This window comes from Toxorhynchites rutilus, chromosome 2 (assembly GCF_029784135.1).
Source record: "Toxorhynchites rutilus septentrionalis strain SRP chromosome 2, ASM2978413v1, whole genome shotgun sequence".
Lineage (NCBI taxonomy): Eukaryota > Metazoa > Arthropoda > Insecta > Diptera > Culicidae > Toxorhynchites > Toxorhynchites rutilus.
In genome coordinates this window covers 203,700,253-203,721,802 of record NC_073745.1, presented here as the reverse complement: position 1 = coordinate 203,721,802, position 21,550 = coordinate 203,700,253, and the positions used below count along the sequence as shown (strand labels likewise).

General features: G+C 39.3%; 1 protein-coding gene across 8 annotated transcripts in view; it reads right to left on the bottom strand.

Moving 5' to 3' along the window:
• The window catches only part of LOC129765308 (protein N-terminal glutamine amidohydrolase), a 108,348-nt gene that overhangs the window by 16,690 nt on the left and 70,108 nt on the right, over positions 1-21,550 (bottom strand). For all 8 annotated transcript variants that reach the window (XM_055765482.1, XM_055765481.1, XM_055765477.1 and 5 more), the window contains exons 3-4: positions 11,243-11,545; positions 11,055-11,179 (exon numbers count right to left, since the gene is read on the bottom strand). In XM_055765482.1, the coding sequence (XP_055621457.1) occupies positions 11,055-11,179; positions 11,243-11,545 (428 nt within the window). The remainder of the gene's footprint in view (positions 1-11,054; positions 11,180-11,242; positions 11,546-21,550) is intronic.

Below are 21,550 nucleotides of genomic sequence, written 5' to 3'. Positions count from 1 at the left end.
GTGTTACATTGTTCGCACATGGTTACATTTCAATTCCTTGAAAGTTTTGATATTCCTTCACAATCTCCCGACATCAATCCCAGTAAAAAACTAAGAAAGCTATTTGTGTTGGAAATTTATAAACCATAAAATTTTGAAAAATAACGATTTTAAAAACCACTTGATGAAAAAAAATGATAAATATTCCTTCCGAGTACATCAAAAAACTCGTAGATAAGGCTAAAGACAGCTAAAGATAGTTGTTATGGACAAGGGATACCAAATTAATTATGGAACTCGGAAATTGGTCAACGCCTTCGAAATCCAGCGGAGATTTCAACCAGCGTACGAAAATGAGTTTGAGTGAATTTTCATACATTACAAAATACATTCGCCATTTTTAGAAAAATAAAAAGCATTATTCTGAAAACAGATAGCAAACCTTTTAACTCTCATATGACACTAGACTTTATCTAAATATAATGGTCCGAAAGCTTGTTTTCGACTTTCAAAAGAAGGGAAAAGAGATCTGCAAGGTAGAGTAAGATTACGAGTTTGAGTCACTGTATATCATTGTATATCTTTATTTTTTTTTTCAATTTTGAATGATATAAAATTTCTGTGCAACATGGGTATTTTTATTTTCTAAAATTCTGTGCCTCAAAGGGTTAAACCAGCGACGATTTGTCAAAGAAAGTGACGTCGTAAGATGGTGGGCCAGGTGTCGCACGGGATTTCATTGCAAGCATTGTATAGTTCTTTGTCATACTGCGATATTTCATGAATGGCTTATTTCTACCAAATACAGAAACAGACAAAAACGAATGCATTAGTTGTCTGTTATTGACGGTCAGGGCAAGTGAGCACAAAAATTATCAGAGTAAATATATGGGAAAGCGGAAAAGCTTTTAATTTTTCATTAATTTAAACCGTTTACGTTATTAGGGAAACATGATGTTCAGCATTTCAAACAAATTAGAGAATTTCCGATCAGATAGGTGTTTAAGTCATCCGAATTCGTTCGTATCGAAAAGGGTTATTAACATGAACTTTAATTCATAAAAACGTAACATGTTTCCTGATTTGCCTCCCTAACTGAAAGACGAAGTCCTACACCATATGAGCCGACTGAGTCTGGTGAGCAATAAAACTCTTGTTTCGGGTCTGTAAATTACGTCAAATCCCTCAACTATACGGTAACGTTCATCATCCAGCAACGAATAGGGTCTTGGAAAAAGGTGGTTTTTACCAATTACCTTTCATTAGTTACAAGTATGATATCAGCGCCGAAGAAGAATTGAAGACACTAGGATGGAACGTTATAGTTTCAACATTTATTCTAAACTCAAGGGGAGCTCGCTGTAATCTTGAGGTTGTATCCCATTCATCCCAATACCATTCACATGAAACACGTTTACCCGAAGCACATTTACCCGAATGGAACGTTTACCCGAATGAAGAATGAAAAATTCCGACAAATCAGCTTATGAGTTTTGTCGAATCTCCTGTTGAATGCGAAGTGAAATGAGAAATTGTATTGCTTTTTAAGGCCGAAAGATCATTTAGAAATGAGCACGGGTTATGGAATTTTTCAAAAAATAAGCAGGTAATTATAACATTAAAAATATAAAGCATAAATGCCATGAACATGTGAAAAAAGTTCATAGGAAATGAAATATACTTACATATTTACCACCGCAGCGCAATTTTTATCCTAATATTTTTTTTGTCTGAAATTTATTCTGAGGTCGAAGTAATGGGGGTGAAGTCCCCATTTAACGAGGATAAGAAACCGAGGCGGCCCCAAGTCGCCGAGGTGACGCAATCCGAGTCGACCGCCGACCCGCCGTCAGAAGCGGTGGCCTCTCGCAAGCAAACCTGTGATCCACCGATTGCCCGGTTAGTTTGAAACATAGGAGTCGATCCTTTAGTTCCTTTAGTTTAGTCCTTTAGTTAGGTCAACCGGCATTCGATTGCCTGGTGCATTACGTTTGCTCGGTAAATTTTTGCTTTGATATACAGTCAATCGCAAAATTGGTTTGCTGGTTTGTTATTGTTGAGTTTTTCGTGGTTAAAAAATAAATAAATCAATGCAACTTATATTCATCGTAAAATCGATCCATTTTAATCTCATATATTGATGAGAAAAAAATTAAAATGGTCAAATTTCTACTTCGTGTTTAAAATACAAACAAAAAATCTCCAATTAAGACTTTGCAAAATTGAGTGTACAGTTCAAGTTTTTCTTAAAACGAAAATTGAAATCAGTTCAGAAATGTTAACAGATAACAAAAATCAATCCCCTAGTAATTGGTTTGGCCCCCCTTTAGCGTCCAGCACTTCCTGCAAGCACCGAGGCGAGATCTCTGGTCACTGTAGACGGAAATAACTTCCAAGAGCTCCGTAATCGCCGTTTTGAGTCCCGCTTCGTTCTCTGGATTTTGATGGATGGGTGGTTCTTGATTTCCCACCATTTATACTCAATAGTTTTCAAGTTCGGTGATTTCGGAAGTGTTTTGAGTTGATTGGGACATAATAGAGCAAGCATTGCAGCGCCACGGAGTCAGTTTGCGTCGGGTCATTATTCTTTTTCTTTTTCCCAAAATATATTTTTTATTAAGGCACGTGTGGCGTTAGCCTGACGGGGCCGGGAGTCCAATATTTTGACAATTTTTGTCTTACAACTATGTTAGTAATATGTAACCGATTACTCGCGGTTGGCTCGAGGTTAGTATTACAAGTGTTCTCATAATTGGTATGTTGCAGTCTTCGATGCTCTGTACGTGTGCCCGACACGGGCTACTTCCTATTGGGATGCAGCTGACCATTAATCAGCAACGCTCCCTAGTCTGTACCCCATATCTAGCGTGGTGCGTCTTTCTCGACTCGAGGAATCCAGGATAGAATGGTCACTAGCCGGCGCAATCATCAGCTCGTGTAGAGTTGTCATGAGCGGTACAACCTTTGGCTCTTGTTGAATGATCAGTGGACTGCACAACCTTCGGCCCGTGCATCTGTAAAGAGTGTGTGTATGTATTGCCGCGACTAAGTAAAAGTTTATCGATCGGATAGGAGGGATACGAAACGGGGACACAACGAAGGAAACATCATTAAACGTTGACATCGGCGTTTCTGAGGAACAGGTATAGATGAAGCAGAAGATCAGGATCCCGGCTACCTAAGATATCCCGGACGGGGATATCCGATTGTCTGCCTTGTGCTCTCAGTGCTCTAGAGAGCTGAGAGCGAGCAGCATGGAACCGGATACACGACCAGACAACATGCTCGATGTCGTGGTAGCCATCGCCACAATCACAAAGATTGTTTGCTGCGAGCCCAATGCGATAGAGATGCGCGTTTAGGTTGTAGTGATTGGACATAAGCCGAGATATCACGCGAATGAAATCACGACCTACATTCAACCCCTTGAACCATGCACTCGTCGAGACCTTAGGGATAATCGTGTGTAACCAACGACCGAACTCATCTTCACTCCACATGCGCTGCCAACTAACGAGTGTGTCCTGACGAGGAATGTGAAAAAATTCATTATAGGCAATTTGCCATTCAAAAAGTGTGCCTTCTGAAGCGCCCACCTTAGCTAGCGAGTCCGCTTTCTCATTCCCCGGAATCGAGCAATGAGAGGGAACCCATGCTAAGGTAATCTTGAATAATTTTTCGACCGAAACACTCAATAGATGTCTTATTCTTGTTGGGAAATAAGATGAGCGTTTATCAACTTTCATTGAGCGGTTTGCCACTATTGAGCTGAGACTGTCTGAAAAAATAAAATAATGGTCGATGGGTAGTGTTTCAATGATCCCTAGAGCATAGTATATCGCACCCATTTCTGCGACATACACGGAACAAGGATCTTTGAGTTTGAAAGAGGCACTGGAATTTTCATTGAAGATGCCGAAGCCAGTGGACCCGTTTATGTATGAACCGTCAGTAAAGAACATTTTATCAGATCCAACTTTCCCATATTTTTCCGAAATATCGACGGAATAACATTGGAGCGTAGGTGATCTGGTATTCCATGGATTTTTTGTCGCATGGACAGATAAAAAATGACAGAGGAATTGCAAAAGTATGGAAAGCAAACTTGGTTGGAGATGCCTGGTGAAGGGTGCACGTCGTGGGTAAGGTACTCATGGTATAAAGACATAAAACTTGACTGAGGAATCAGTTGTAGTAGATTTTCGAAGTTATCAATCACCAATGGATTCATGATCTTGCAACGGATGAGAAATCTGTAGGATAATTCTGTGAACCGAAGAGTAAGCGGGGGTACTCCTGCCAAAACTTCGAGACTCATCGTATGTGTCGAATGCAAACACTCCATGGCTATACGCAAGCAACGATATTGTATCCTCTCCAGCTTGAGAATATGAATCCTGGCAGCTGATCGGAAGCAAAAACTGCCATATTCTAACACTGACAATATCGTTGTTTTGTACAACTGAATGAGGTCTCCTGGATGGGCACCCCACCATGTTCCGGTTATTGTTTGGAGAAAATTGATTCTTTGCTGGCATTTCTGTTTCAAATACGCAATGTGTCTCCCCCAGGTACCCTTAGAATCAAAATATACACCCAGGAATTTGAAAAACATAGAGTGTTGGATCGTTTTGCCGGATAGGTAAAGCTGGAATTGGGCGGGTTCGTGCTTCCTAGAAAAAACGACCATTTCAGTTTTCTCCGTAGAGAATTCGATACCCAGCTTGAGGGCCCACGTGAACAGATTGTTCATGGAATCTTGCAACGACTTTTGCAGAGCGACGGGATTAGTACCCGTGATGGAAATAACTCCATCGTCTGCAAGTTGTCTCAGCGTGCAGTCTCTAGTTAGACAATCATCCACATCATTGACGTAAAAACTGTACAAGAGGGGGCTTAGGCAGGAGCCTTGCGGTAGGCCCATAAAACTGTAACGAGAAGATTTTGAGTTGCCATGAGAGAAATTCATGTGCTTTTCTGACAGTAAATTGTACAGGAAATTATTCAGAATTGGTGAAAGTCCACGATTATGAAGCTTCTCTGAGAGAATTTCCATGGAAACTGAATCAAATGCCCCTTTGATATCGAGAAAAACGGAAGCCATTTGTGCTTTGCGAGCAAATGCGATTTGGATTTCAGAAGATAGCAGCGCGAGACAATCATTCGTCCCTTTACCTCGGCGGAAGCCAAACTGCGTATTTGACAGCAAATTGTTCGTTTCGACCCACTTGTCCAAACGAAGTAGAATCATTTTCTCTAACAATTTACGAATACAGGATAACATTGCAATCGGCCTATACGAGTTGTGATCGCTAGCCGGCTTGTTGGGTTTCCGTATGGTTATCACTCTCACTTGTCTCCAGTCATGCGGGACAATATTCAGCTCCAGAAACTTGTTGAACAAGTTCAGCAAACGCTGTTTTGCCAAGTCGAGAAGATCCTTCAACAAGTTGAATTTAATCTTGTCCGACCCCGGAGCTGAATTGTTACATGAGAGAAGGGCAATTGAGAATTCCACCATCGAAAAATTCTCATAATCGCATTGGAGCGGAATACGACGCTTTGTGCAGGAACAGAATCGGGACAAACCTTCCTTGCAAATTTGAAAATCCAACGGTCAGAGTATTCCTCACTTTCATTGGTATGGTTCCAGCCACGCATTCTCCTAGCCGTATTCCAAAGAGTACTCATAGCGGTCTCCCTTGACAAACCATTGACGAATTTCCGCCAATATCCACGCTTTTTTGCTTTAATCAGACCTTTTAGTTTGGCTTCTAGAGCTTGGTACTTTCGAAACCATTCCACTAATCCAGTTTTCCTGAATTTTTTGAAAGTGGATGATTTTTCAAGGTAGACCTTTGAACACTCCCTGTCCCACCAAAGCGATGGAGGACGACGTCGGAAAGTGGTAGCCGGTACACGTTTCTTTTGAGCTTGAAGTGCGCTATCGTAAATCAAACTTGATATAAAATTATACTCTTCAAGGGGAGGAAGTTCATGCATCGAAATGATTGCTTCAGATATTAATTCTGCAAATTTTCTCCAGTCAATATTCTTCGTGAGGTCATACGCAATATCGACTGACTCACTAGATTTTGATTCATTGGCGATCGATAAAATTATTGGTAGGTGATCACTACCGTGGGGATCTTGGATTACCTTCCATGTGCAATCCAGGGATAATGAAGAAGAGCAGAGAGATATGTTTAGCATGCTTGCCTGTGCAGGAGGGTTGGCTATCCTAGTTGCTTCCCCAGTATTTAAAACTGTCATGTTGAAGTTGTCGCACAGATCATAAATCAACGTGGCACGGTTGTCATCGTAGAGTGACCCCCATGCTGTTCCATGGGAGTTGAAGTCATCTAAGATTAACCGCGGCTCCGGCAATGCCTCGATAATATCAAAGAACTGATGGCGGCCTACCGTAGTCCTGGGAGGAATATATATCGAAGCAATGCAGAGTTCTTTGCCATTGATTTGTATCTGGCAAGCGACAACTTCAATGCCTGTAATCGATGGGATAGTGACTCTATAGAAGGAGTGACGTTTTTTGATCCCCAATAGTACGCCACCAAACGAGTCGTTACGATCTAGGCGAATAATGTTGAAATCGTGAAAATTCAGCTCGTCGGCTGAACAAAGCCATGTTTCACAGAGAGAAAATACATCACAGTTAGAACTGTGAACTAAAAATTTAAATTGGTCTAGTTTAGGGATGATGCTTCTGCAATTGCACCGTATGACAGTGGTCAAATCCTTGACCTCTTGCGCTGAATTAGGCATCGAGGGAAATGAACGCTGCTAAAAAGCCACATTTTTCTTTCAAAAATGTTCTCACAACCGGAAGCAAACATAATAGTATGCTTTTAAGAGGATCATTTATATTTAAAGCATTTAAAATGTTATCCACAAGGTCTGAAAGCGCAAGCAGGCCAGGTAGTGGCTGTTGCTTCGACCGCGAAAATGGAACAGACGTGTTCGTTGTTGTTCCGGGAAGTGCTGAGGACCCCTGGTTGGTAGCATGACCACGTAAACCGGGAGGTACTTGCTTCGGCCTATTCTCAGCACGTTCAGTTCGAGGCTTCATTCCAACTTGGGAAGTTTCGGTATTCTTTCTGGGGAGTGATGGAAAAGAAGTAATTTTTCTTTTCCTGATGGCACCCTGCGATGTACCGGAACATCCGGCATTGGGAGCATCAGCAACAGGCTCGTCGTTCTGCAGAATGGAGTAGGGATTGTCCTGTGTCGTTGGCACGGAACTCTTAAGCATTTCTGCAAAAGTCCGCTTGGAACGTTCCTTTAAGGAACGCTTGAGTTTTTCCCCTCGTTGTTTGTACACCGGGCATTGAATAAGATCATGAGGAGTCCCGCCGCAATGAAGACACTTGTGCTCTTTCGCGCAAGGATTCTCATCATGGCTCTCTCCACAATCTGCGCAACGTTTTTTATTGCAACAATAGGCGGCCGTGTGACCGAGTTGCATACATTTGTTGCATTTCATTACCCGGGGTACAAACAATCGAACAGGTAAACGAAGTGCCCCTATTGCAACGTAATTTGGAAGGGCGGAACCCTCAAAAGTCACACGAAAAGAGTTTGTCCGATTGAGAATTCTTTTGTCATTTTTATGTGACACAGATTTCAGTCGATCGCATGCAAGAATATTCACAGTTTTTAGTGTGGAGTTCTTGAAGCGACCGACACCATCGATTATCTCTTTTCGGGTCAAACCCTTTTCGGTTATTACGCCGTTTATTTCGACGTTGCAACAGGGTACGTATACACGATACTCAATCGCAAAGAGGTCGCAGCGCGTTATTTTGTTCGCTTGGGTCCTGCTTGAGACGACAACTCGTAGTTTGTCTGGCCCCATCCGTGTAATTTCGGTAACGTCAGAAAAATGTTGAGTTAGTTCCTTCGAGATACGAATGACATTGAGAGGTTTGGATTTTCGTCTAAAGTACACAATGAATGGGCCTTTGGAGCCTTCAGGGTATTCTTTAGGACGAAAATCCTGTTTCTCGTCGATTTCCTCATCTTCGGAACTATCAACTTCGTAAACAGAATTTTCTACCTCAATTTCTGCTTCATCCTCCTGCTCTTCAGGAGGAGGTTCGGTATCAGAAATATTCAATTGCGTCCTTTCCGCCCTCAGCCATATTAGAAAAATCGGCCAACTGTTCGATATGAACAGAATATAATAATTATCAAAATGAATAAGTAAAAAAAATATTATAAGGTTATGCTCCGGATAATATTTATATTAATTTATTTTATTTATATAAAATTCTAAAATGAAAAAAAGTTCCAATAAAATTTCAACGGTAATGTAACCAAGAAAAAATAGACACCCCTAATGCCAACGTTTGCCGATTTGGTAAACACACAGATGAACAATGGTGTAAATCGAGCACAGATGGTAGAAGGAATGATAGGAGGACAAAAGAAAAATAAACTTATACTTGCCGCTGCTGTGTGGCGTGTGTGATAAATCTGTCTCAATTGTATCCTCTGCGTCTCGGTCGCGCACCACTTTGAGCTTCGCTCTACTCGCAAGCGCAACCGATGAAAAAAAACACAGTCTGATTCGATGTGGAAAAAAACACCTTTGTTGGATCGTTTCGAAAACCTATCCGATCTACTTGCGAGTTATCGAACGAATGACGTAGTAGTAATCACGAGGGAGACCGAATTTCTGAACGGTAGGCTGCAGGTTACGTTTCAGGAAGATCAAACAAGCCATCTTGTCCATCGCCGAATCGATAAACACCATGGTTCCAGTTCCAGAAGCCGCTAATGTACCATTCTGACTACCGCCGCCGTGTTTTACTGTGATTACCAAATGCTGGATCTGAAGCACCAATCCCGGTTTCCTCTACGCCACTTGACTTCCATTCGATTCAAAGATATGGGTTTACGGCTCCGGAAGGTTTAGACCATCAAGAAAGCTGAATGGCACCCGCTATATTTTTGGTGGCAACATCTCAAACGTCAAAAGTATCTGTTTTCTTCAAAACAGCGATCCGCGTTGACGGCAACGAGCTTCGTTTACTAGTTTAGGTGAGCGTCAAAGAATAGCTGATTTTCAGTTGGAATGAACTGAATTATGGCCGCAATTTGAAATCGTCACCAGACGTCGACACCTTGCCAGTGGCATCACGAATTACCAATTTACCGCCATCTAGCATATCGTGATATCGATGATGAACTTTTACAGCAGAGGGATAGTGAGATAGCGAGCATCGTGCCATTCACCTGGGAAATTGAGAGAGAGAGAGAAAAGGAGAGAGAGAGAGAGAGAGAGAGAGAGAGAGAGAGAGAAAGAGAGAGAGGGGGGGGGTGATGGAAAAAGGAAGGCGATGAAGCGTACGAGGAGGACTTGGACTGCGGTTTTGAGGCTAAACGAAATATCGTTTCGAAGATAGAAAAGCGATTTTTGTGTGAAGAAGCTCCGCGGAAGTTGGAAATTATTGAGAAAAAGTAATTTGGAAAGAGTTGTGAAGAAGGAAGCACAGAAAACTGGAAGTAAGTGGAGAAAAGTGGATAGCACGGAATACTTAGTATGTGAGATTCGAGGCCCATCAAGGCCAAGACGCGCAACCACGTATGGGCCAGGCTGAGCATTACTATTCCACCGTGAGCAGCACCGTATTCGAAAGACACAAAAGGTACGTGTCATCCTCCTCTCTCTCTCTGATCAACGAGGTGACCAACGGGCCCCCAGCGTGTGACATCCGACGCCGCATCGATACTAACCCACGCTTTTTTGAAAATAAAAAAAAAATTACCCCCTTTCTACGATTTATCTATCAATCTGTCCCAGAACCAGTACGCATTGGTATAGGCAAATTTAGGTTTCCGTTCGAGAAGTTGAAGGGTTGAAGAGTCCTCCCGAGGTCGGTGGCCGACCCTGAGAAAATATATGAAAAAGAGGTGAGCTAAGCTGGGCGGTTTCGTGAGAAACTTTCAATATATATGGTATTCGAGTGAAGGTCACACTACAATAGATCAAACTAATAGTCGTGGTAAAATGCTTCTACAGAAGAGTGACCTTGATTCTCGTAAATGCTCTAGAATCTCGTTGTGTTATAATACTGTTCTTTCATCTCCTTTCTCATCCTTCTTCGCAATATCTGTCTTTTTTTTCTTTTTAAACAAGTTTCAATATCGCATTCTTTGAAATTCATGTCGACTACTTGAAACTGACACTTGAAACTTTCATCAGTATATATCTTTTTCATGGGAAATATAGTATGCAACGCCGCTTTTTCCCGTTTTTACCTCTACCCACGTAATATACGAGTTTTTGGATACCAATCAATGTATAAATCTTTATATGTAAAATATCATCACAGGAGAACGGCAGATCAGATCTGCATCGTTTATATATCTTTGAGTTTGTCTTCACCCAAATTAGAACAATAGAATACTTTTGAAAATATTTAAAATGATTAGAAAAATTCAAAAAATTGACTATGCATATTTTTATATATAAAACAAGGATATTTAAAATAAAAAGGGAGCATTCGAAAATTAGAGGTACGCATATGTATGTTTCGCAGTGAAAATCATCATTTAGATCAATTTCACAGATCAGAACGATACCATACAAATTCTCTTGAAATATATTCGTTATTTTTACTAACCAAATATTCTCTAGAAATAAATTATATGGCAGAACAACGTTTGCCGGGTCAGCTAGTATAATATAGAATTCGGGTAAATGGAACACAATCAATTTTGGATGTGAATCAACAAGCAATTCAAATCGCTTCGGTAACAAACGTCTAAAATAATAATGCTGTGTCCACATGGACTCCATCCAGAGGACATCATTTGTACTCTTGTGAGGAGCTGCTTTCTATCATAACGAATTTCGAAAAGAAAATAGACTACGACAACCCATCGCGCGCATTAAGGCAGAATGTGAACGCTACATAAAAACAAGAAAGGGCATTAACTTTTATAAACAATATCTTGAATAAATTAAAGAACATTACAAAAAACCTTAAGGCTTATTCGTATCGTATACCCACATACTGAGGTCTGTGTTTTGTGCCTAACTCAATACTTACTGCTTGTCTGAATGGGTGGATACGATGGAGGAGGTTTTATCCATGAACCATCCGGTCTACGCATATGTCTCCGGTCTGACGAGAACTCCGCCAGGTATTTTTCGGCAGGTATAACTCTGAAAAATCTATTCCAACGAAACGGTTCAATTATAGTTGTTGCCGATGATAAGGATGCGACACGGTATTACCTGTGATGCTCGGGCGTCACGGCATAGTCCGAGCGGAACGTTTCCGTCACGTATTTGTGGAAGTAAGTCGGGAAAGGCAGCGTGGTGTCTAGGTCGAACACCAAACACCGATTGGGCGATGGATTATGCATAAAGAAAACATGGTAGTCCCATATCACCAGCTTCTCGTCACCGCGGCCGGCTTTCTGTCTCCATAATGGCACTGTTCTTCTCTCATTCGATACAAACACGGCATAGCATTTGGACAGCTCCGTTGGATGTGTTTTCTTCACCTGTTCGCACAGCTTCCACACGTTTTCCTCGCTGCAAGTGGAGATAAGAAGGGAAACAATTGTAAGTGATTTATGCCATGGAGTTATAAATTCAATTTTGAGCTGTTATCAATAATTATTCGCTATTTGTTCAAATCGTGGATTAACAATTCACAAGCTTGTTTGATTGAAATTTATGTTCGTGGTGTCTGAAGTAATATGCAAATATATTAGCGGCTATGCGGATAATGAATTCAATTTCAATCAAATTTCTGCACCATAAGAATTCAACTGATCTCATTAGTGGTCTATTTGAGCATAAGAAATTCCACACAGAATAAAGTTCGCTCCGGACACAACAAATCAGGTGAAATCGATTTACATTCCCTCTCAGGTCGTCAGTTTCCCATGGGCGGTACACTCAAGTTAGTAGAAATGGAACAATGGATAACTGGGAAGGACATGGAAAACATCGCCCAACCACAATCACGTTGAATTATAGATTGTTGCTGATTAGGGTTTAAGCATTCATCAGCGTGTGGGCCTGAAAGGTTCAGGAGACAATATTACTCCTTCGTTGTTTTCAACACAAGGGACATAAAAGTGAAGGTAAAGGCGAACTGACAGTTTCATTAAAGTATCAACGAACGGAAACGATTCATCTTCCTCAGTGTAGAACGGACCGCCCATCCGACCGAAATTAAAAGTAAATATAATTATCACAAAATATGAGTCATTAGAGAATTTATATCTTGACGGCGTCCATATATTTGAAACACAAATTTGCATTTTTTGATTTTACGAAAAATAACTTATCTACACAAGATTTAATATATTGGGTTGTGGAATAAGTTCGTAGCGTAACTTTTATTTAAACTAAAAACAATAATTCTAACAATAAGTTAAGGGGGCACTTTGGTCTGGAAAATCGAAAAAATCGAATTGCTGTTTTTTTTTGCATTTTTGGAAAGCTTATGCCCTCAGAATGTTGTCCTAAATTGATTTTTTGATATTTGATGCTGTTGGAAAGTTACAGCCAAAAGTATGAGGTCACCTCAAGGGATATAGCATTGTTGTACGAATTTTTAATGAGCTTAACTCATAGTTGTTTAAGACATCAAACGGTTTTTATTATAAGAAATAAAAAAAGAAAATATTTCATCAAAAGAAAAAAATTGTAAAATGGAAAAAAATAGTTAGCGATTAAAATGATCACCTGGTGGTGGTAAAATGAATACCTGTACATATCATGTTTAATGGGTTAGATGTATACGTTGTTTCATGTCCAATTTTATTTGAATCATTATTGAGAAAATTGGTATATGTGTGAAATAATCTGGGCCTATTCTCCTAGAGTAGTAATTAGAATTTTCTCATACGTACAAAAACGTAGTAAGAAACACATGACGATACCCATATTGAGATTTGGTTTTGGTTGGGGAGGGAAATTTTTTCAGGTTGAAAGCCACAAAGGGAACCCATTGAATAGCAACATTTGATAAGTTATGTCAGATTTAGAAAACATAATATTGTAAGTCGTTATTCGGTGGTGGTTCTTTTTGCCCCAAAAAACATAATAATTTCAAATGCAAATAAATCGCTGAAGTCAAACAAAATATTTGTTTACCTTATCTAGAATATGTGAACAGTCGTCTAAACTGATGTTTTGTCGAAAATATCAGGTCGAATACTCTAAATCGTATTCACGGGAAATTCCTTGAATACGATGCGCGCAAAATTAAATCCGAATGACAACGGTGAGAGAAATTTATGTTTTATTTATTATTATTTACATTTGACAATTTCATGCATAACGTAATTAGCTTGTTATAAGAATAGAATAAAGAAGAAGTATCAATTGATTTTGAGTTAAACTATTGAAATTTGAGCACCGGTTAATTTTACCAACCCTGTTCATTTTAACCGCGGTTTCCCTACCATAAATTTCATGTTCATCGCTGTGAACGCGACCAAGAGATTTTCATTTGTTGACAACAAAAATGTTATACGTGAAACTTTGAATTAGAGAAGGAAAAAACCGGTAGAATGAAACCTATTTTCTCTCGTCGAAATGTCATATGCCATTTTCTCTTAATCAACTTGAGCGAAAACGAGCCCAAAAATCTCAATTGTTAGCGTTACGTAATTTGTGCACTGCGTCTTATATCAAGACCGAGAATTCACCTAGATTACCATAGAGAACATCTTGGTAAAAATTTATGTAGCCCAAAGTTGTGAAAAGGAGCCATGAATTGAGTGAATTGGCGACACATTGTGAATGTTTGATTTGTCAATGGGATTCAGAATTATTGTAAATCATAGAGTGCAATAGAGTACAATGAGCAATGATTCGCGCGACATGCAAAAGATGTCATTTTTGGTGGTATTTTTAAAGACTAACAACAAGTTCTCAGTTTTTACCAGGGAGATTTTTTTATTTTCATTGGGGAACTAAAGCAGCAATGCTTCATATTTTTGAACATGAAATTGCTTAATATTTTCTTACAAAATCTGATTTGATCTATTAGACATAGATCAACAGAAAAAGTCAATAACATCGGGAATATAAATATTCCGAACTTTCTCCTGATTCTTCTCTCATATTTAGGAACAGATAGAGATCTTGTGTAAATATTTTCCATGATTACATGTGCCTAACTCAACGATAAGTCATTATCCTCAACATTTTTTGGTGATATCATATGAAAGAAACGGTACATAATCTTTGCTAATGAAATGGATTTCATTGACATTATATAACAGCCATAACATTTGATAAATTACCAATTTATCGTTCAAAACAATGACTTCCAGTATATACATATTTACATTTATTATTCGAGTACTCATTCATTCCAAGGATTTCAGACTATAAAATGTTGTCATCTGTAATTCAAATATGAAACCATGAATACTTCACCACAACACGCAACATCAGGAATACCCAAATTAAACAGCAACCAAATGGACTTTATGATAATTAAGGTATTTTTTCCCAATGTGATGGATCCTTTTTTTCCGAAACCAATGGTAATGAGCGCATACCACCGCTTCCCGAAATGCGAAATGAGCTGGCGAATAATGTTTGTAGACTCTGCTCATTAATAACATTTCACCAATCCCGCTACCGACGAAATGGCAATCCATCAAAAGTACTCATCATGGGCCCGTGTAGCGATATACTTTTGGGTGGCATAAATTTTCATTCCAGGCCATCATTTTCCGCGAAATTTCCCCCGTTTGTACAATAACATAAGCATTAATACGGGAGCGGGCTCCGTGCAGCTGGAACTTTATTCACCACCATATGATCGTGCTATTTCGTTACAAATTATATAACGGTGGCATTTGGGTTTCAATGACCAGCCCCGGTCGATACATCGGATGTACTGTTCCACAATTAGATCGTACTGGTTTGTGTGCTCATTTTGCTATCAGTGTCAAGAGCAACAGTTGCAAGGATTAAAAGTTTAATGAATCCGGGAAAAATCGTTTTAGTTTTCTTAAAGAGAATTTTCAATTCAATTAAATTTCAATTTCAATTAATGTCCATTGATTATATTTTCTTTATCGATTTCTGTGATTACTTTCACAAAATGAAAAGTGCAAATGTATTCCAGATATTGATAGTATGAAGCACATGTACGATGTAGAAGACATATTGTAAAAAATACACATAGATTTTATTTACTAAAAACCTCAATAAATTAAAGGTTTCGAATGTTAGAACAACTTTCTTTATATCGTGCGTCCTATGTTAATGCAGACTGAATTAGTATCAGCGTGTTTAGCTCTAAGCTATTCTACCAGAGATGATTTATTGATTAACAAGGATTCTACTGTTAAAAAACTACATGTAAACTCAGTCGAACGGAACGAACTCGACCTATTTTTGAAGAAGATGGTGACTGGTGATGAAAAGTGAATCACGTACGACAACCTAAAGCGAAAAAAGTCGTGGTCGAAGCGCTGTGAGCCGGCCCAAACCATCGCCAAGCCCGGATTGACGGCCAGGAAGGTTTTGCTGTGTGTTTGGTGGGATTGGAAGGGAATCATCCACTATGAGTTGCTCAACTATGGCCAGACCCTCAACTTGGTTCTCTACTGTGAGCAGCTTGACCGTTTGAAGCAGGCGATTGACCAGAAGCTGCCAGAAATGATCAATAGGAATGGTGTTGTTTTCCACCAGGACATCACTCGGCCTCACACATCTTTGATGACCCGCAGGAAGCAACGGGAGCTCGGATGGGATGTCCTATTGCACCCACCGTCAATTAATCACTTTTTCCATGTTAACAAGAAAATACAGTTGACGCTATACAAGTTTTTTCCTTGTCAAAGGTTGTTAGCAGGCCAAGAGGATATGATCCGCGAGTCAAGATGTGTCGCAAATTTAGCTGTCATTACCAAACTATCAAACTTCTCGGTGAGCTCAAGGCAGATCTACGTAACAAGGTGCGCCCATTCGCTAATCATATTTAACTCGAAACAATCGTCAAATTCGCGAAAATCTAAAGAAGGCAGTTTTGCAATTCTAAAATTTGAATGGAGATTCTTAAGTTATACGATTACTTGAAACACGACGCTCTCTTAACCATTTGGCTATATATTTCACAACACACAACATTTACTAAACTCGCCATTATATTATAAAATCATCATCAGACACAATTCCAGTTCAATATTACGTAATACTGTATTGCATAGAATACATATTCGAAATAGAAAAGCAAATTTTCATTCATTATTTTTGATTTTAGAAGTGTGTTAATGTCATCCTGTAAATTAATGGCTGTAGAGTGGATTTCACATTTTGACCCAGCTTGAAAGTTTGGCAGTTCTCGCGAGTGACAGTGGTCGCAAATTGCATTTGCGACCCGGACATGTTTGACTTTGTCAAATGCAGTGTATTAGTATATGGATGCCCTAGGGCCGGTTGTTAGGGTCAATATGCGAATAAGCATTTGGAAGTATGCACGGGAATGACTGGCGATAGTGGCAAGACATGATTACAGTCAGGAGAAATATACGAAGGTGGTATGGTTAAAATAGCCAAAGAACAAACAGTACAAATAACATAAGAGAAGTTCATACACCCGTATACAAGTTACCAACGGATCCACCAGCATGACCCCAGTTGGCAACGATACCGAGCCATCGTCGAACATCTTACATTCATTATTTGGACCCCGTCAGCAGTTAGCACTTTATTGACACCGGAACAACGGGCATTACCCTCAAGCAGCATCAGCAGAATTCCACCGATGGACAACAACATTAACTAGGTCACGCAATTCAGCAATAAACATCCGGGCAACGACAACGACGGCGAACGACCCTTGGACTGGCATCGACAGGTATAATATTAATAGGTCAGCAGATTCATTTTGGAAGTGTAGGGTAGAATTAAGTATCGGAAAATAAAGACGATCATTATTGGTCTGAAAGTTGAACAGTGAAGTTCGTTTTCATTTTTTTAAAAACTCGGCCGTAGTCCGCGATTCGTTAACTTACATATAATATTTCTCACACGTAGGCAATTATTCTACAAATTTCGTAGCCCAGACAGAATGATGTATCTCCATTTGTTACGTCCTTGCTACTCTTCTGCCAGGAAACGTCTGAGGCGTGTGTCTGTCTGGTACAAGGCAGCATTCACCACATGGGGTGGTTCTACGGAACGAATGAAAATTAATGAAGACTTAAAGATGCTTCTCCAACCGAGCATACATTACATCATCGCACACTCAGTGCTTATAAGCTCCGTTGCGAACGAAACTTTCTCAGCACCCGCAAAGTGCAAATAACGATTCTAACCAATAACGACGCCAGCAGAATCTTCTAATTTTTTTGGCGAAGAAGTGGTTCCTCGTTGTTGTTTGGTTTGTGTATGTGTGAATATATGCATGTGAAAGGTTATGTTTTGCCTTTTTCCCCGAAACAACTGTTTGTTCACGGCGAGTGAACTTGGGGGAAAATATATTGACTGTTTGCGTTCCGTTGTAGAGTATGGAAAAGCATGAGAAAACGATGAATGCCAGCTCTGGGTCTGAATTCTGTACGTGCTCCTCACTTATCCACTGCTGAGATGATTGGGTGCTTCATTTAACGAATTTGGCGAAAGAAAGCTATATAGAATCAAGACAGCGCATTCTGGCGCATTTCATTGAGTAAACGGCTATTTTCTTGAGAATGTTATCGCAACTCTTTCATTAGCCAATACGACTTTCTTTCATAAGTACAATCAATTTTTCTGAATCAATAAAAACCAGTTCTATATGAATACAGTGTGGTATGATAAGTGCTCCCGTGGTCGAGTGGTTGGCATCCCACATTATCATGCCGGGGGTTCGGGTTCGATTCCCGTTCTGGCCGGAGATTTTTTCGCCAATGAAATTTCTTCCGACTTGCCCTATGGTCACGCGTATTCTAGAGCTTGCCACTCCATAATACATTCAAGGTGTGTTTTTCGGCATAGAAATCTCAACTAAGTACTACTAATAAAAATGACGCAAGTAATACTTACGTTGAGAAGGCCAAAGTTCCATTGGGAATGTTAGTGCCATCCAAGAAGAAGAGTGATGATACAAATGCGATTTTGTTATAGAAAAATAAAGCTCTTATAAATGCGATACATCAATCACCCCAATGCAATGTTTACCCAAATAAAAATTTACCCGAATGCAACGTTTTCCCGAATAAAAAAAAAAAAGGTAAACACTACGACGAACCAGGATATGAGTTTTGTCGAATTTCCAGAATAAAAAAAATAAAACATAATCAATACAACATGAGAGAGCAATAAAAATGTACAGTAAAATTAAAATTTGTGATGAGGAAATTTGAAAACTATGCGGGAGATTTCACTGATTCATTTTTGGAAATCAGTGTAGGTACAATGAACATGCCGTCTTCTTTCCTTTCCGTATTGCTCTTTAAGGCTAAACAACAATTTAGAAATGAACACGGGCTTTGGAATACTGTTTTAGCCTCCGTGCAGCTGGAACGTTATTCACCACCATATGATCGTGCTATTTCGTTACAAATTATATAACGGTGGCATTTGGGTTTCAATGACCAGCTCCGGTCGATACATCGGATGTACTGTTCCACAATTAGATCGTACTGGTTTGTGTGCTCATTTTGCTATCAGTGTCAAGAGCAACAGTTGCAAGGATTAAAAGTTTCATGCATCCGGGAAAAATCGTTTTAGTTTTCTTAAAGAGAATTTTCAATTCAATTAAATTTCAATTTCTGCTTATCATTTTAACATGAAAAATATAACGCATGAGTGTCTTAGACATGTGAAAAGAATTGATAACAAAAAAAGGTACTTACGTATTAACGCCACCGCAGCGCAATTTTTATTATGAATTTATTTTTTTCCTAATAAAATCCAATTTCCATCTAACGAGGATAAGGAACTGAGGCGGTCCCAAGCCGCCAAGGTGACGCAATACGAGTCGGCCACCGACCCGCCGTCGGAAGCGGCGGCCTCTCGCAAGCAAGCCTGTGTTCTACTAATTGTCCGGGTTGATTGAAACATACGAGACGATCCTTTAGTTAGCTCGACGGATGGCATACGTTTGCCTGGTGTATTACGTTTGCCCGATGATTCTTTGCTTTGAAATATATCATTCATATTTCAATGCAAACATTAATAAAGGAACGTCATTATCAGGTTGTGTTCAACTTAGTTTAATTTATTATCATAATTATTAACAATATTTTAATTCGTTCTAAATATTTCTTTCTTTCTCATTCGGGATTGCTTACCAATCGTGTAAACTTTCTATTCAGATAAAAGGTATTCAAGTGACATTGTTCCTCGTAAATGCTCTAAAAACTCGCTGTGTTATGATACTTTTATCCCCTTCCAACGCATTACCTTTTTTTTTGTTTTTTCAAAAGATTTCAATATCTCATTCTATGAATTTGATGGCGACTGTGAAACTATATACCTTTTTCATAACTTTGAAAAAATATAGTACGCAACACCATCTTTTCTCGTTTTTGCTCTACCCACGAAATATACGAGTGTTTAGATACCAGTTAATGTATAGGGTTGGGGAAAAAGAAATGTCGTATTTCTGATCGAAATTTGACGCTTTATTTAACATACTTAAAATTATCCAATTTAAGTCAAATATGCGCCGTTTTGTTCGCAAACTTGTTGCCATTTAGAACTTCATTATCCCCCTCCTTATTTGCAAAAAACTCAGACAGCCAGTTTTCGCATGATAAACATGGCGAAGATTGCAGTTCGTTGTATTTTGTGTCTGAGGAATATTACATAGTTGTTTGTGAAATCCTGTTCAATTTTGTGATACATTGTAACCAGCTGGAAGCGTAATTGATAGTGCAAAACATAAGTATAAGCTGCTACATCAACTGATATTTATTTTCAGCATTATCCCTAAAACAGCAGCAAGTGGGATTACCGCAAGCTGCTGTTGACTGAATTTCGTTTGTTTTGGTTGTGTTATTGTGTTGGTATTTCGCTACGCTCGTGCTTAGGCCAATGGATGAATGTGGTGTATGTAAGGATGGTATTGTGATCAGCGATGATCCGGTTGCTTGTGTTGGAAATTGTGGCGCTCGTATGCACAGGCGCTGCACGAATCTAACTAAAGCAGCTGCAAAGCTGATCAATGATAATGTAAATACACTGTTTAAGTGTAATGAGTGTTTATCTGCTAGCAAAAGTGAGCCACATGATTTGGTTGACATTTCATTGTTGAAAGAGGAAATGAAAAAGCTCAATTTCATATCTGAGACAATAACCAATATTCGTGATACGGTTGCTTTGCAGATAAACAGTGCATTGGAAAAAGCTAAACATGTTTTGGAAACGAGCCTGAATACTGCTCTTCAAGAACAAATGAATAAGCTTGAGAGCAGTGTGGCTAGAATTGTGGAAAAAAATATATTGAACAAAAAACATGAAATTGAAAGTCAAAATATAGTTGCAATGAACAGGAAAAGAATTGTTGAAAGGGATACGCGATCGGAATCTGATTTTAATCCTAGAAGGAAAATAAAGATTATGTCGAATAGTAATGATAAACCAATTCTCATTGAAACCAAAAATGACGAGGTTTTTCATACTACTGACACATTATCTTTCGCGAACGTTGTTTCGAGAAATCCCAAGATATCAGAAAAACGTAAGGCTGGTCCTGTTATTGTTGTTAAACCGGTAGAGTCGATTCAAAGTAACGATAGTACCCGAAATGAAATAAAGAAAAAAACTCGATCCAAAAATACATAATGTCCGCAGCTTTCGAAACGGGAAAGAAGGCTCGATTATTATAGAGTGTGCAACAGTAGAAAAATGTAATTCGATAAAATCCGATATTGAAACGAAATAGTATAGACGAAATAGTACAGCCGACGGCCAGTGGATGTAAACTGGATTGTTTTCACCCAATAACTTTTGCGAACCTTAAAAGAATTTGTTTTGCACTAGAAAAGTCGGCTGGTATTGATGACGTCAATGCAAAAGTTGTTCAAGATTGCTTTCATGTTATTGGACATTCCCTGCTGGACCTGATAAATGATTCATTAAGAACTGGACACGTGCCCAAAGTTTGGAAAGAATCTTTAGTGGTTCCAATACAAAAAATTGCTGGGACGATTAAATCCGAAGAGTTTCGTCCTATCAATATGTTGCACACTACAGAAAAACTGCTAGAATTAGTCGTTAAAGGCCAGCTGGTGAACTATTTGAATAATAACTCATTACTAGCACCAGAGCAATCGGGATATCGGGAATCACATTCCTGTGAAGCCGCCTTGAATTTGGTGTTAGCTAAGTGGAAGGAAAATATCGAGAACAAAGAAGCGGTCATTGCAGTGTTTTTGGATTTGAAACGCGCGTTTGAAACTATTTCCAGGCCCTTGTTGTTACAGACTCTGCGGCGCTTTGGTTTAGAGGGTTCGGCATTCAAATGGTTTGAAAGTTATTTGAGTAATCGAATACAGAGAACTGTTTTTGCTAATTCTGTTTCTGAACCAATAGCTAGTACGTTCGGTGTTCCACAAGGAAGCGTGTTGG